General features: G+C 39.9%; 1 protein-coding gene across 2 annotated transcripts in view; it reads right to left on the bottom strand.

Moving 5' to 3' along the window:
• Positions 1 to 18,306, bottom strand: part of FAF1 (Fas associated factor 1) — a 440,039-nt gene that overhangs the window by 82,088 nt on the left and 339,645 nt on the right. For both annotated transcript variants that reach the window (XM_077450266.1, XM_077450265.1), the window contains exons 14-15: positions 17,406 to 17,542; positions 5,301 to 5,389 (exon numbers count right to left, since the gene is read on the bottom strand). In XM_077450266.1, coding sequence (XP_077306392.1) covers positions 5,301 to 5,389; positions 17,406 to 17,542 — 226 coding nt within the window. The remainder of the gene's footprint in view (positions 1 to 5,300; positions 5,390 to 17,405; positions 17,543 to 18,306) is intronic.

Genomic DNA, 18,306 nt, shown 5'->3' with positions numbered 1-18,306 from the left:
TTTTTTTTTTTATAACCTAACCCTGCTTTAAATGTCTCTACAACTTTATCCATGACCTGTCTGGTGTTTTCCTTGGCCTTCATGATGCTGTTTGTTTACTAAGGTTCTCTAACAAACCTCTGAGGGCCTCACAGAACAGCTTTATACCATACTATTTATACTGAGATAAATTACACACAGGTGGACTCTATTTACTAATTAGGTGACTTCTGAAGGCAATTGGTTCTACTAGATTTTAGTTAGGGGTTTCAGAGTAAAGGGGAGTGAATACAAAGGCTCATCACACTCTTCAGATATTTGTAAAAAAATTTGAAAACCATTTATCATTTTTCTTCAACTTCACAATTATGTGCCACATTTCTTATTGTAACATGACAAAATGTGGCAAATTTCAAGGGGCCTGTATAAGTGATTCTGAATTTCCGGATAGGAGGTGCACCACTTCTGCTGTAAATTTCTCACAGCAAAAGCCGATCTGTGGGTGCCAGCGAATGGATGTCCACAGGTACCCACCGATCATCGGAAAGACCCACAGGACAGAGCTCTGCCTACGTAAACAAGGCAGAGCTTCATTCTGACAGGGGGGGGAAGTAATGGATTTTCTTTGACTGCAAAGCAGGGAAAGAAAATCCATCACTTCCCTTAGTTAAAAAAAAAAGCACCTCACACAGCGCACAAAACACTGGATAGGTACAAATTTAACCCTTTGATCGCCCTAGATGTTTAACCTCTTCCCAGCCAGTGTCAGTGCAGTGACAGTGCATATTTTAGCACTGATCACTGTATTGGTGTCACTGGTTTCCACAAAGTGTCAGTTAGTTGTCTGCCGCAATATTGCAGTCCTGCTATAAGTCGCTGATCGCCGCCATTACGAATATTAAAAAGAAATGAATAAAAATTCCAGTATATATATATCCCATAGTTTTTAGACACTAACTTTCGCACAAACCAATCAATATACAGTTAGGTCCATAAATATTGGGACATCTACACAATTCGAATCTTTTGGCTCTATACACAACCACAATGGATTTGAAATGAAACGAACAAGACGTGCTTTAACTGCAGACTTTCAGCTTTTATTTCTATGCGTTCCAGACTTCAGGCTGTAATTGACTGCAAAGGATTTTGCAACCAAGTACTAAAAATTGAAAGTTTGATGGACGATTGTTAATCTGTCCCATTACTTTTGGTCCCTTAAAAAGTGGGAGCCACATATACAAACTGTTCTAATTCCTACACCATTCACCTGATTTGGATGTAAATACCCTCAAATGAAAGCTTAAAGTCTGCAGTTAAATTACATTTTGTTCATTTAATTTCAAATCCATTGTGGTGGTATATAGAGCCAAAAAGATTAGAATTGTGTCGATGTTCCAATATTTATGGACCTGACTGTACACTTATTGGGATTTTTTTTTACCAAAGACAAGTAGCAGAATACATAGTGGCCTACATTTTTGAAGAAAGTTGGTTTTATTGGATATGTTTTAAAGCAGAATGGAAAACAATTTTTTTTTTTTTTTTTTTTTTAATTGTCGGCCTTTTTTTGTTTATAGGGCAAAAAACAAAAACAAACACACAGGGGTGACCAAATACCCCCAAAAGAAAACTATCTGTTGGGGAAAAAAAATGACAAATTAGCAGGTATAAAGAGCGGGCATCTGCTGGGCCACCCTTATCTGGCAAAATACTGCCACTTCTTTGAAATGAAGCAACTACCCAATTCTCTTCTACCTGAGACATTACTATTGGTCATTGAGGCAGCCCACATAGTGGCGGCCCAAGAGGAATGGGGGGAGGAAGCAGCCCACCTTCAACACTACCCAGAAGTGTCAACGTATCAGCGGCTCAGAAAGGCCTGGTATTTAGATATAGAGGAAACAATTGCAGGTGCTATCTACAGGCACTTCCATGTACCTTCACTTCATACCGGTCAGTAGTGTTACCTTTTTTATAGTGACAAACTCCCTTGTTCAGAGCGCTGTTATTTGATCATACTATGCATCCTCAAAGGTTAGGAAACACTGAATGATGTAAGGCCAGTTGACAGGACAGGAAGCGCCAAGACTTCAGTTGGGTTCTTTTCCCCGATTGTCAAGCTAAAGTATCAGGCCTTCGATGCAATAATAAATGAAAGGACAAATATAATTTTTTTTATATATAATCCTGCAGAATTTTAGTTTACTTCCAAAAATTTCAAAGCAGGTCTTGATCAAAGCAAAATAATTAAAATTGGTAACGAATTAGTATATTTCTACCTTGAAATACAATACATCAAACTTAAAAACAGGGCAAGAAAGGAAAGATATACCTGAAAAGAAGGTCAACTGAGAACCATGTTCATGTCTGCACGTGAATGACCAACATGGATGTCTAAAGTATCTACCGAAAGGTGAAGAAGGTGTATATGTTGTTCTAAGCCACCATTCAGCATCTACTAATGTTGCTACTGCAATAAGAGTCAGGAGCAGAGTGTCTCCTACGGTATGAGTAACAAGAATATTCCTTCCTTCAATCACTGGAAGAGAGAAGAGAAAGGAGGAGGCACCCCTAAGTGCAATATTAATGTACAGGCTTTATCATCACAGGGTTAAAAACACTCACAAGATATAATTGATAAAAGTGCTCATCAATGGTATTCAGCCCTGGGGAGGTCCTGCAGGCTCCACCGGTATCACCCACACTGATGAAAGGAGATGGTAGGAGGCACGGCAGTCCTTGTAGGTGCAGGAAGTCTCAAGCCAGACAAGCGTGGAATCCCTTCTGCTGATGTTACTTTTGCCCATGCATTCCACGCTGGTCCAGCGCAAGACTTCCTGGACCTATAGAGACCTCCGTGCCTCCTACCATCTCCTTTAAGCAGCATGGATGAAACCCGTGGGGCATGCAGGACGACGGGACCCACCAGGGCCGAGTACCATTGATGAGCACTTTTATCAATTATACCGTGTGAGTGTTTTTACCATGTAATAATAAAGCCTGTACATTAATACTTCACTTAGGTGGCGCCTCCCCCCTCTCTCCCATTTTTCAGACCACTAGTTTTTAATGACCTATAGACTTATGGACTGAGCCTGTCTCTGTTTTTATATCGATTGTTTTAGAGACTTGCTTTATTTTGGACATACACCCTCTGTGCGCTGGATGTCTCCTTTTTTTATTGTATACTTCCTTCAATCATTACAGTCTTTGTCACCAGACTGGCAATTGTAGCAGTCTACTAACTGCTAGTATTAGCAATTCCCATGACAACATAAAGTAAACATTTTCTAGAACATAAAATATAATTGAAATTGTAATAGGGATGGTACACAACCACATATAAATGTCCTTGAAGGGTGTGCAGACCTAGAAACTCAAGTGCTAATATTTCATCCCTAAGTTCCCAAAATATATAATAAACTGTTAACAATACAACAACTAAAAACTGAAATACCACTTTTGGGAGCTTTCACACTTTAAGCTCTCAGGAAAAAAAAGATGGTGCTTTCCATAGCTGGATTTATCACAGGGTCAGAGGCCACCTGAACTCAACAGAACAACAACAATTGCTGTATAGTGACTGGTTCTCCAACACAAACCTTCAGTACTATCACTGAGGACTACCAGTTTATGTTTAGTTTTTGTCAGAAAATTTTGTAAATAAGTAATTTTTCTCCTTCACTGATGTGCGCTAACAAGGCTGCACTGATGAGAACTGATGAGGCAGTAATATGCAGCACTGATAGAATGCACTGATGACAATGATGGACAATGGACAGCACTGATGAGTACAGAACTGCAGCACTGACTGGCATCACTGATCTGTGCCCTGATTATCTGAACAGGTCTCCCTCTGATCGGCTTGGCATTTCTGTGTTTACAGGCTACAGCGCTGTTCTATCTTCTACCCAAAGCTCTGAGCTGCGGGTGGTCACTCACCATTATCACCTACAATTCAGGAGGCAAGCTTGCATCCTTCTATTACAGAGAAGGCTGCATGGGACAGGTCAAGCAGATTTAGTGAGTATGCTGGGGTGAGGAGCAAGTAACTGTTTCTTCTGCTCCCCCCTAGACTTAATGAACATTTAACCCTTGCAGTGTGAAAAAGTGTACAATAGTGTTCCTGGAGATGTTTTTGAAAAAGAACGTTATTTAGCATTGCTGAAAGATTAGTCAAAGTGGCAGAACATACAATTCAAAGTTTCCAAATACAAAATAAGGCACTTGGGCAAAAATCATTTGAAGGAGTTAAAACAATTGGGGGTACAGTGTTGGTCAAAACTACAGAGGAAAAGGATTGAGGTTTTTATTCAAATTATTGCATAATAAGCAGTGTAGCCTAATAGTTGGGAAATCCAAATTCTTGGGTGCGTCACTAGAGCGATCACCAGCAGGAGGAAGAAGATCCTCGATTCCCCAATATAGAGTTTTAGCTATCACTAGAGGGATCATCAGCAGGAGGAAGAAGATCCTCGATTACCCAATATAGAGTTTTAGCTATCACTAGAGGGATCACCCACAGGAGGAAGAAGATCCTTAATTCCCCTATATATACTGTATCTTTAGCCATCACTAGAGGGATCACTAGCATGAGGAAGACGATCCTTGATTCCCCTATATAGATCTTTAGCTATCACTAGAGGGATTACCCACAGGAGGAAGAAGATCCTGATTTCCTTAAATACCGTAGATATTTAGTTATCACTAAAGGGTCCATCAGCAGGGGGGAAGGGGGTCCTGATAATCCTATACAGATCTTTAGTTAGACATCATTTAGAATACCGTGTCCAGTTCTGCAGACCTAACGTGCAAAAATAAATTGATAAGAATGTATGACCCCAGAGATGAACAATATAGTGAAAGGTCTGAGGGATAAAACATATCAGGAGATAATCCAGGGGCTTAAGGTATACAGTCTTGAGGAAATATAGGAAAGTAGGGAACGTGACTGAAATATTTAAATATATTAAGGGCTTGAAAAGGGTTTAGGAGGGCAGTGTTTTCAATATAAAGCCAAGACCAAGGACATAGTGCCAAAACCTTAAACTAGCTGGAGGAAAGTTCAAAAGGATCCTGAGAATACATATATATATATATATATATACTTTTTAAACTAAACGAGTAGCTGCTGCTTGAAACAGACTTTCAGCAGGGGTTGTAAGTAAGCCAACAGTAAGTGAATTTAAACATGCTTGGGTCAGACCTATATCTGTACTCAGACAAAAAGATTAAAAAAATTAAAATAGAAAGGCCAGAGATTCTTTGGACCACTTGTTCTACTGTCACTCATTTATGTTTCTATGTTTGCTGGTTACCTCATCCTTGATATCTTCCTGTTGCTGGGCTGAGAAGATTTCCATTGCTGAGATAAGTCTCATCATAAGCTCGTCCACAGATGTGTTCCCTGGTAAAGAGAGTCATTAAAAATTTTATAATAATAATAATAATTTCAGATTTAAAACATTTCCTAGGAGCAGATTTTAAAATCTCAATGAGAAAAACTATAATGAAGTGCGATAACCACCTGAAGCCAAACCAAAAGGTCCGTTTCCAGGTTAGATAAAAGCAGTCACTAAACAGACACCAGGTTCTATAGCACATCACTCCATTTCTTATATACAGGTCATGGTCTAATCTGCAAAAATATTTCAATGTGTTGAAGGGGTAATTAAATAAAAGACTGTTTTCTGGTACTTCTGTGTTGCTTTGACATGTTTCAAGCTACAAATCATTCAAGAGAGAGCCAAACAAAGCAGTCCACACCAGAGCAAAACTCATTGGATGACATCCCAGCCATGCAAAAGCCGATACTGGCCCAGAGTCATCCATGTTTCATTTGTGGTGGGCTATTGCTGGGACAAAGTAAAGCCGGCCATAGATGCATCTAAATACTGCTGAACCAGCCAAATGTTAATCCATCTATGGGCAGGCTGGTTGAACTAAAGTTGATCCATCGGTCAACTTCAATACAACCAGCCTGTCAGGTTTTTTTGTCTGATCATTGCCAGCGGCCATAGTTGCATCATTGTATTCTGCTGGTGGAGAAGGCTTCCCGTACTCCCTTCTGACAGAACACAACAGAGCTATGTAAGGGATTCCACCATCAACATGGACTGTGCTGATGGAGGAATCGAGAAAGCCTCTTTCCTTAAACCTGTGGTTGAAGGAAAAAAACTGCATAACATATGGCCTGCCTTACTCCTGTGCGCATGTGTCATCTTGGCCTAGCTAGTAGGAAGGGCTAAATATTCTGGAACAAGAAATACTGGGAGAAGATGGAGGCATCGTCAACAGAGCGACAAGAAGAGCGGTAGAATAGAGCTTTTTGAAAGACAGGGGTGCCATAAAAATGAATACCAGCAAATATACTGTACATACAATGGTTATAGAAAATAATAATCCCCCTTTAAAATAATCCCATTTTGTTGCTTTGCAGCTTGAAATGAAGACAGTTTTGGTTTTATCCAGCTGTATTTACGAGTGCAAGTGAAAGATTTAACACCAACATGTCAGAAAAGAAATCAAACACAGAATCACTGGAGTTGGAAAAAGGATCACCCTCTCCCCAAAATTACCTTCTCAATGGCACACAAAGCTATTTGACTTTCAACTTTGATCAGCTGTGGTCATGCTGATTAGCCCAGCATGAAAAGAGCTTTCCTGGAACATTTCAGTCCCTGATAGTGCCACTGAAGCAAACAATTAACTATGGGTGACAAGGCACGGTCAAAAAATTTCCAGAATAAAGTTGTGGACTGGAAAAAGTCAGGGAATGGATACCAAAAAAAATGAAATGCCTAGAAGCACAGTGAAGTATATTATTAAGTGGAAGGTATTTGGTACAATACAGAGCCTCCCTGGATCAGAACGTTGCTCCAAACTGGATGAAAGAGCCAGGAGGAAACTGTTTAGAGAGGCTACCAAGAGGCCTACAGCAACCCTGAAGCCGTTGCAGGAATTTATAACAAAGGAGTGCATGTGACAATAGCGGAAATCCAATACAGCTCACCATTCAAATAACTTAATTTCTACCATAAAGCATGGCGGTGGTAATATCCTGTTATGGGGGTATTTATCTGCAGCAGGGACTGGCGCACTTGTCAGGATAGAAGTAAAAATGGATGGGGAAAATGACATTAAATTCTTCAGGAAAATCTGCTGCCCACCGCCAGAAAGTTGTCAATGGGAAAAAGGGTTTACCTTCCAACATGACAATAACCCAAAGCACACAGAAATAATTACCATACAGTGGTTGAAGGAGAAAAAAAAAAAAAAAAAAAAAGGAATGTACATGCATGGCCTAGTCAGAGTCCAGACTTAAACCCCATTGAAAATCTGTGGAACGACTTGAAGACTGCAGTCCACAAACGGTCACCATAAAAAAAAAACAGGACCCTGCATTCACTATATCTGGTCTCCCACAGTACACAGAACATGGAAATGCAATTATTTTAGCATATATAAACTGCAAAATAACTTTTCTCATCAGCAGTATATAGCAGTCCTGTGATTTCTATCAGTTCCTGGTGAAGCTTGGAGTTTTCATACTACACTGAGCTGTCCTATCAGGATGAAGGGCTCCTGAACCTCTGTCTGGGCAGTGCTGATTGGCCCTGTGCCAATCACATGCACTCTCCCGAGAAAAAACAAAACAAAACCTCTCTAGCAATCCACACCAAACTGAGCATGTGCAGCTGTACTCCAAAGGCTCTGTGTTATCCGAACTTGTCCAGGGGGACCGTGCAGGGAGGGGAGGATCTGTGCATACAAGATCAAGCAGGCTTGCAGGCTTTTTTAAACAATGCAGAGGATTAACATCTTAGTTTCCACAGTGAGTATAACAAGCATGCTTTACTGCATATACAGAGTGATTTTACTGTTGTGGGTTTAGTAACACTTTAACTCAACTTGAGCAGTTCTGCAAAGAAGAGTGGCCAAACATTGCAAAGTCTATATGTGCAAATTTATTTGAGTTATCCCAACTTATTAAAGGCTGTAATTAAAGCAAAAGGTGGTTCAAAAAAAATATTGACACAATGGGGTGATCCTTTTTCCAACTCAGAGATTCTGTTTTTGCATTCTATTTAAAAGAATTCTGACATGTTGGTGTTACATCTGTCACTTGAATGTTATAAGTTGCACTAGTAAATACAGCTGGATAAAACAAAATCTGTTTGTCTTCATTTCAGGCTGCAAAGCAACAAAATGTGGGTGATTCTTTTCTATACCCACTGTACTTACACATTATGACAAGAGCTCCTGGGGGTCTCAAAACATTAGTTCCACTTTAGGAACTAAATGGTGCTGTTGCTCAGACAGTGAGCCTTCTATTCAGGAAAGGAGACAACGAGGAAGGAATACATCCGTTTTGCAATAGAGTATATAAAGAAAGCAGACCAGGAGAACAGACAAAGAATAATGGCACTCCTAAATACCAAGACAAATATTAAAGCAACTGTTTATGCACCAACAATATGAGGTTTAATACAAGCAATAAAAAAAATAAATATATATACAGTTGTGCTCATAAGTTTACCCTGGCAGAATTTGTGATTACATGGCCAATTTTCAGAGAATATGAACAACACAAAAACTTTTCTTTCACTTATAGTTAATGTTTGGCTGAAGCCATTTATTATCAATCAACTGTGTTTACTTTTTTAAAATCATAATGACAACAGAAACTACCCAAAAGTTTACATACCCCCGTGATTTTGGCCTGATAACATGCACACAAGTTGACACAAAGGGGTTTGAATGGCTATTAAAGTTAACCATCCTCACCTGTGATCTGTTTGCTTGTAATTAGTGTGTGTGTATAAAAGGTCAAGGAGTTTCTGGACTCCTGACAGACCCTTGCATCTTTCATCCAGTGCTGCACTGATGTTTCTGGATTCTGAGTCATGGAGAAAGCAAAAGAATTGTCAAAGGATCTGCTTGAAAAGGTAGTTGAATTGTATAAAACAGGAAAGGGATATAAAAAGATATCCAAGGAATTGAGAATGCCAATCAGCAGTGTTCAAACTCTAATCAAGAAGTGGGAAATGAGCGGCTTTGTTGAAACCAAACCACGGTCAGATAGACCAACTAAAATTTCAGCCACAACTGCCAGGAAAATAGTTTGGGATGCAAAGAAAAACCCACAAATAACTTCAGGTGAAATACAGGACTCTCTGAAAACATGTGGTGTGGCTGTTTAAATATGCACAATAAGGAGGCACTTGAAGAAAGATGGGCTGCATGGTCGAGTCGCCAAAAGAAAGCCATTACTACTGAAATGACACAAAGCAACCTGCTTACAATACACCAAACAGCACAGACACAAGCCTCAAACTTTCTGGCACAAAGTAATTTGGAGTGATGAGACCAAAATTGAGCCTTTTGGCCACAACCATAAACACTACATTTGGAGAAGAGGCAACAAGGCCTATGATGAAAGGTACAGAGGTGGATCGCTGATGTTTTGGGGATGTGTGAGCTACAAAGGCATAGGACAGGGATCCTCAAACTACGGCCCTCCAGCTGTTGTGAAACTACACATCCCATGAGGCATTGTAAAACTCTGACATTCACAGACATGACTAGGCATGATGGGAATTGTAGTTCCTGAACAACTGGAGGGCCGTAGTTTGAAGACCCATGGCATAGGAAATGTGGTCAAAATTGATGGCAAGATGAATGCAGTATGTTATCAAAAAAATACTGGAGAAACATTTGCATTCATCAGCCAGGAAGCTGCGCATGGGACGTACTTGGACATTCCAACATGACAATGATCCAAAACACAAGGCCAAGCCGATCTGTCATTGGCTACAGCAGAATAAAGTGAAGGTTCTGGAGTGGCCATCTCAGTCTCCTGATGTATGAAATATCATTGAGCCACTCTGGGGAGATCTGAAACGTGCAGTTCATGCAGGACTGCCCAATAATTTCCAGGAACTGGGAGGCTTTTTGCCAAGAGGAATGGGCAGCTTTACCATCTGAGAAGATAAAAAAAAAAAAAGGCTCATCCACAAATACCACAAAAGACTTCAAGCTGTCATTGATGGTAAAGGGGGCAATACACGGTATTAAGAACTGGAGTATTTAAACTTTTGATCAGGGTCATTTGGGTAGTTTTTGTTGTCATTATGATTTAAAAAGAGTAAACACAGTTGATAATAAATGGCTAACCATGAGTGAAAGAAAAGTTTTCGTGTTTTCATTCATATTCTCTGCAAAATGCAAAGAAATCATAAATTCTGCCAGGGTATGTAAATTTATGAGCACAACTGTATTTACCAATTTCTTTATTTTTGTAAATTTCACATGTCTCCGCAAAACTTAGATGACACAGCCTTTAATAACCCAAACCTAGAATCGTATTAAAACTGTGAAGGGTTATAAAGCTGCAATCTTTTTGCAGATAACACACCACTATCCACTTGTCGTAATTATGTAGTGACCATGAATTTGTCGGTGGAAACAAGATCTTTAGAAACCAAATTAAAAGAAACATATTGATTACGTTTCTTAAAAAAGTAAACTTGAAGAAAAAAATGCATGTTAACCCCCCAAAAAAAGCTGTATAGTGAGCAGATTAATGAGTCAGAAAAAATTATCCAAGGTCAATACAAAGATCCGGCAAAATATTTGTTTTTTTAATTCCAAGGGTTACACAAAAGGACAAGGGGAGACTGTGTACAGACTTCTCTGTGAATATAGCATTGGTTCTTTATGGAGAAAGCAACTATGCACAAAATATATAACACAAATAATAAAAGAATAATTCAACAATGAACTGGAAGTTTTTCTTTCAACCAATGGTGTCCTGTGATAATTACAAAAAGAAAGCATGGAACTATTTTGATTCAGGAAATTAATTCTGTGGCCTTTGTGAGGTCAGAGAGAAATTTATTTTTTCTCCTTTAAGGTGAAATTGGCCCCAGCTGCCCAAAGGATTTTGTTATGCCTTCCTCAGGACCAAAAGTGTTAGACTCTGTGGGAGCTTGAACTTAATAGACATGTAACTTATTCAACAAATTTATAGATCTTACAGGGGCAAAAAAAAAAAAAAAAATGAACAGTGGTGTCAGTCAGGAGCAGATGTATTCAATGTATGACCATTGTTTCCAAACATTCATTCCATATTCAAGCAGAACATGACCATTCCAAGCAGGGAAAATCTTTCAGGCTGGGTTCACACTGTCCTGCAGAGCAGCTCACAGCAGGGGTCGGGTGCATCCCTGTTCATCATTTCAGGCCCGAATTTGGTCTGAATTCGGACCTGAAATGAATCAGAAGAGCAAAGGCCTCTTCTGCAAACCGCTCCACAGCCGCCTCGGGGCTGTGTGAACCGGCTCCACTGAGAACTGGTCACAGTCTCCCGACATTGGATGCAGAGAAAACTCTTATCCAATTTGCAACAGTGTGAACCCAGCCTTAATGGTTGCAAAATTGCTCTATCATGATATAAATTTCTCCCAGGCATAATGAAGTGTTCCAATATATCAATCCCTTATACCTACAACCCTTTATCACAAGAGATGCTAGGATGCCTGTTAGGTGGAGAGCCCAAGCTCAGATTAAAAAAAAAAAAAAAACAACAACTCACCCTTATCTCCAGCACTGCCCCCTAGCTCTGAACTGGTGCAGGCCCTCTTCTGGGTTGAATAATGCCTAATGTCGTTCAACTAACCTCTTGCAAGCCCCCCAGGCATCAAGGTTCCCCTTACAACCATGGGGTTTTCATTATGCCACTATGGGCCCCCTAGGAGAATGCTGCCAAGTCATTATTGGTGCACTTCTCTGCAGCATTTATAACCCATCCACCACTGGAGAAAAAGGAGGAGGAAAAGGACCCAAAAAGTTATGTTATGTTATTGGACTGAAGACATCTGGAAAAATATGTGGGTATGTATAGAATTTTTTATTTTAAAAATCAGGGTGCAGGGGTTGCTCCAAAAGGGGGGGGGGGGCTGGAGTTGGCCTTGAACTGTCCAATCAAAATAATCAAGCTTTCCATCTTTGACCAATAAGGAATTGTACTACAGAAGTGTCTGTTTAAAAAAACAAAAAAACATGCTCCTGTCCCTTTAAGGCATGAGATATAGCAGTGCTTTTGTCATGTCATTTGTCCTTTTCTATGTTGTACAATACCTGGCTGATCCTGCCCGTTCCTGTCTCCTCCCCTGTAAACTGACCATGTTTATCACGGCTCCTGATCTCTAACAGCATGGTCAGTTTACATGCCTCCGGAATACAGCTCTCTCAGTCTCTCTGCATCTCCCCCCTCCCTCTCCTCCCCGCCTCTCCCATGCCCGTGTAATGCTATTCCCTACAGCTGCTCCAATGCTTGTAAAGTAAATAAACATGTATTGATTACTCTGATCCTCTCTGTTTTAGGTCCTTGTTCAGTACAGTGAGTGTGTGTTATCCTAAAATTATAATGCTAAATACCTGCAGAGAGCCCTGCTGTGCAGACACGTGACCTCCCTCTACTAACTTGCATTCACCATAGGGGAATCTCAGCCCCTCCCACTGTACTCACTTGGGAAGGGAGGTCACATGACAGGACAGCAGGGCTTTACAAAGAAGGTATTTAGCATTAAAATTTTAGGAAAACACACACTGTACTGAACAGACCTAAAACAGGAGAGGATCAAAGTAATTAATACAGGTGACTTTACAACCACTTTAACTGTTACTTGAAGTAAAGCTTAGCTGGCATTTGAAGTTGTATAAAAAAGGTCAGCATATAACGCTGATTACCTGTAGTCTTGAGAAGTAAAAAAGGTAATTAGTGAGTCGTAAAGCCAGTGAGGTCAGGAAAAGAGTAATCATTTTGGTTTTAAAAGTTCATTCTGTGGTGACATTTTCTAGCTGCTGAAAGGTTACACTCAACAGGATTTTATTGCATGGCCAGGATAATGCAACATCAACAATTCCACACTCAGTTTTTGAAACTTTTTAAAAAACAAAAATTAGCTCCTATTTTTCCATAACAACCATAGCATTTTATATGGGAGAGGGATTGTGCACACGAGTACAAATCTAAAGCTGGACAGACACATTACAATCTGAGTGTACAAAGTTCTTTTGATTTAACAGCTACTGTATGTAGTGTGAGAACTTACCAGAATGGAGAGAAATATAATAGGTGGTTTGTGGCCAGGAAAATATGCAATTAAAGCGGTAGTAAACCGCTGTGGTTTTTTTTTGGAACCTGTAAGGAAAAGCCATAATGTGCTAGTATGCATCAAATACTAGCACATTACGTGAAACTTACCTTAGAACAAAGCCCTTCCATCTTTACCTGGTCTTACTTCCTTATTTGTGGACTCCACCTGAGTGGCCGAAGCTGCGAACACAGTCACTCCCGCGCATGTGTGTGGGAGCCACGTTTAAGACACAGGACTCTGGGGATGGCCGATCCTTCAGAGCACATGTGCCGATGATGTAACCGGCAGCATGTACAGTAAATATCTCCTAAACGCTGCATGTTTAGGAGATATTTACAGTACCTATAGGTAAGCCTCATTATAAGCTTACCTATAGGTACAAATTACGCATGGGAGTTTACACCTAGTTTAAAGTGTATGTCAGGGCAAAAAAACAAAACATATGCAGTACATCTGTGCAATACATGCATATTCCCCATGTTTTATCCCTTTGAAGACACTGCAAGTACAGAAAAATATCTGTTGATCTAGCAATCGGCTCCTAAGTCCTGTTGTGGGCTGACAACACAAAGCATTTTTGAGGACTGAGTGGTGTCGGCTCTGCCCAGTTTTCTTTAGCTAAACGACTCAGATCCACCAGCTTTTCCATCTGTGCAACATAAAGGCCAATTGTCCTGAAGTTCAAAAGGTAAGAACTAAGGCTGGCCACACATTATACAATTTTCTTATACAATTTTCCTTAAGATTTACTAAAACCATATAATGAGGTCAAATCTAAACACTTCCAATTTGTATGCAATCAGTCAGGACCTTGCACTACATAGTTGAAGGTAAATCTAAAGAAATCGAATAAGAAAATTATATAAATGTATAGCCAGCTTAAAAAAGCCAATAACTCTTGTCATAGCAAGAGTTAGGCCAAGATGGTCTGTATTTCTGACTATATCAATAGCTAATATTTTGCACTTATCAAAGCGATACAACAAAATACCTTCAATGGTGTGTTAAACAGACCAAACATGGCGTTTTAAATTCACTGCATTTTCTATATAGCTGAACTCTTAGTATTATTGGTCTACTACCTAGTCAGCAGAAGATGAAATAATGTGTTACTTGTAAAATGTTAGCTTTTGAGGATAAACCGCACAATATATTTCAACCGTTAAAGCTAAATGCCAGTAAACACTACTAAATACACAACAAAAATACAAACAGGGTTATTAGTTATCGTATTTAATCCTTCAGACTTTTCCATATTTAGGGAATTGTCCTTTAAATGTTCCCCCCTTTCTCAGTCAGAGACGGTTTAATCCAATTCAAAATAGTTTACATGGTCCGACACCACAAAAACTGATCAAAATATAACCAGGTGCTTCTTAACCACTTGCCGACCAGCGCACGACGATGTATGTCGACAGAATGGCACGGGCAGGCAAATGGGCGTACATGTACATTTGCCGCCCTGCCATCGCTCCAGCGCTGGTCGGGACCCCCGTGAGTCCGGTCGCGGGACCCGCGGACTCGATCGCCGCGGGCATCCCCGCGATCGTCTCACGGAGCGGCCGAATGGAGAAGTGCCGTTGTAAACAACATTTCTCCATTCTGCCTAGCAACTAGTGACGCTGATCTCTGCTCCATGTGATTGGAGCAGAGATCAGTGTTCACTAAATGAAAGCCCAACCCCCCCACAGTTAGTAACACACCCCTAGGAACACTTAACCCCTACACTGCCACCCACTGGTTAACCCCTTCACTGCCAGTGTCATTTACACAGGAATCACTGCATTTATATAGCAGTGATTACTGTATAAATGACAATAGTCCCAAAAATGTGTCAAAAATGTCCGATGGGTCCCCCACAATGTCGCAGTCACAATAAAAATCGCTGATCGCCGCCATTACTAGTAAAAAAAATAATAATAAGAAATTATTAATAAAAATGCTATAAACCTATCCCTATTTTGTAAACGCTATAACTTTTGCGCAAACCAATCAATAATCGCTTATTGCGATTTTTTTTACCAAAAATATGTAGAAGAATACGTATCGGCCTAAACTGAGGGAAAAAAATGTTTTTTTATATATTTTTGGGGGATATTTATTATAACAAAAAGTAAAAAATAATGCGTTTTTTTCAAAATTGTCGCTCTATTTTTGTTTATAGCACAAAAAATAAAAACCGCAGAGGTGATCAAATACCACCAAAAGAAAGCTCTATTTGTGGGAAAAAAAGGACATCAATTTTGTTTGGGAGCCATGTCGCACGACCGCGCAATTGTCAGTTAAAGCGACGCAGTGCCGAATCGCAAAAAGTGGTCTGGTCTTTGACCAGCAAATTGGTCCGGTCTGAAAGTGGTTAATGATGCTGGAAGTGTGACTGTTGTCACCTGTTATGATCCTGTCCCCGGATACAACCGTTCTGGGAAGAAATCACGTTTCATAACCTCTCGTACAATGATCCCCATTCCACAGAGTGTGTCAGTCTGCTTACTGGGCTTAGTAAGTACTCTGGCTCACTACCGAGCAACTAAGAGGCCTTTTACTGTTTTACGCAAGGAAAGCTGTGATTCTAAAATGGAAACAACCTGAAGTACCCTTGTTGAACTTCTGGAAGGCCCTGGTTAACTCGGCTGTTCCCCTATACAAAGCCATGTACAACTCCAAGGGCTGGGCAGCAAAATATGGAATATTTGGCTTGAATCACTCACAATTAACGCCGCTCAGTAATTAGTCGGCTTCTAGCGGAGTTTTCTATCCTTTGGTTGGTAGTTGCTTAATTTGACATATTTCACTCCTCTTGCTGTTCTTTGGAGGATACGAGGAGGCTGAAGTTGTTTTAATTTGTGTGTAGTTTAAGTTTTGTTACAGTGTTTCTAAGCGGAGGTTTAGTTACAGGCAGTTGAACTATGTTAGGGTCATCTTCTGAGCCAGGGTATGCCCAACGGCTCTATTGTATGAACTACCTTTACTTATCAAAACAATAAAAAGAAGAAGAGGAGAATAAAAAGTAAAAAGTTCTCCCCTTCTGTTTTGAGTGTCAACCTCCAAGCAAAGTACAGCCCTGCTCCAAACTTCTTCACTGTGTAGCCTTGCCCAGTGCTGCATAGCCTTTGCAGCAAAAAGTCATGGCAGCAGCCAGCTACAACTGCACAGAAATGCCACTCAGCCTATTCATTCTTTTTTTATTATTCTATCAAAAAAAATCTCACTATACAAAATCTTTCACGTACATCTCCGGGATAGTACAAAATTGCTTTACCTTTACATTGTCAAACCCATTAATCCTAACACGCCCCCCACCTCTACCCCCATTTCACCCAGTACTTCCACCTCTAGGAACTAATCACCTCAATATATCTCCTCGGTTTAAACCTCTTCCACTTTTCCCATCTGTTTATGAATCCCTCCCTATTTTGTTCACTGCTATATCTCAAATATTCCATATTATATATGTCCTCTACTTTACTAAACCAGTCCCCGACTTTGGAGCCATTTCGTTTCACTTTTTTGGTATCAGACTAAAAGTCAGTCTATTTATACTAATGGCTGGTGCATACTCCTAGCGACCCCCAGCCATCAAAAGGAGTACAGACCAGCCATAGGAATGAAAAGTCGATTAGCGTGTAAGTGCATTAGAAGCAGGATGAATCAAGGACTGCAAAAAGTTCTTGGAGCTCTAAAAATTGCAATGGAAAAGCAACTTTCTTGCAAGTCAGATTCTGCATTCCATAAAGCAATGTTCGTCGCCTTGTGACCTCTTGAGAGGCTCAATTATGTCTATGGGGGGCTTTCAGGAAATTAGCAACTACATATGGAAATTTGAAGTGCTCCCAAAATGCTCTGTAGGACACAGAGTGCAAGAGCTATTTTCCACTAACTTATAATTCTTACACTTGAAAACCAATGTTATTTTATGCTTTCATTTGGAAATTACAGATAACATACAATACAGGGTAAAAGGGATTCACCAACATTAAATAAACTAAAAACGCAGAATACTTTCCTGTAAAGTTTTTTTTCTTTCCATAAAGATGTTTATTCACTAGCAATGTGCCTTTTAATGTGCTATAAAATTTGAATACTCCTCAAAAAGAGTCAATTTTGTAGCACAGTCCCCCTTTCACATGATAGTTCTCTCCTCTACTGACCACTCACCTACATAACCCTTTAACAGGGGGAAGAGCGAAGGGGAAGACTAAAAAGGGTTGCTTAAGTGACAGCTCTAAGTCTTCAGTCTTTTTTTTTTTAAGAGAACCTTACCTTGGATGACATTAAGCACTTCATTAGAAGATCTCTTCCCCATTATAATAAGAAAAAGAGGAAACTGATCAGTCTTCTGTGTTCGAATAGTCTGTGCTACTACGCTGCCAAAATGTCGGGTACATAGCGTAAGAAACCTGCAAAGAAGAAAAGGAAATCTATGATCTTCCAGTTGAAGGAAAATATTGTTAAAACAAAGAATTAAGTTAACCGGCAAAAACAGTGATTTTGACCAGAAAGGCCACAGAAATTATTAACTGGGTTACTTCCTGAATCTAAGTTGGCTTCCTTGGTCTCTATTTGCTGTATATCACCCATCATCTTCAAAGTTCAAACACAAGTTTTAATCAAACTGGTATCTGCAAGGAACTTCTTGGCCCTGATGTCTTTATAAAAATAGCAGTCGTCTACAATGAGTAAGCTAAAAAGTTTCCCAGGTGACCAGATTTCTGAATAAAAGGAAGAGGGGGAGACTGGTGAACCACAACAAAAAAAAAAAAAAAAAAAAAAAAAAGCCAAGCCAAACTCACATCAAGCCCGGTAAAGCTACTCTGTTAGTGTGTCTCAAGCATCATCAGTTGACTGTTCTGCAAGGGATGTGGCTAACTGAATATGTTATAAATCCTCATTTAATTGCTATGGTTTCTCTTGTAGGCAACCTGTTGCTGGAGCCATCATGTGACCTCCTCTCTATAGAATTACATTTCTAGCTTGGGCCGAAGAGCAATCTGCAATTTTATTTTACCCAAGGCCAGTCAGATCATACTTTTATGTATAAATGACCTGCTAAGCGTAAGAGCAGCAACTAAGTGGACCTGAATTCCAAAATTGAACATCAGTGAATATCGTAGCTGTATATCTGTATGGGAGATTATCCAAGGCACTACTGCCCTTACTAATA

Source organism: Lithobates pipiens, unplaced genomic scaffold, assembly GCF_037356315.1.
Source record: "Lithobates pipiens isolate NorthernLeopardFrog02 unplaced genomic scaffold, aLitPip1_a1.2 Scaffold_23, whole genome shotgun sequence".
Lineage (NCBI taxonomy): Eukaryota > Metazoa > Chordata > Amphibia > Anura > Ranidae > Lithobates > Lithobates pipiens.
This window is presented reverse-complemented; position numbering and strand designations above follow the sequence as displayed.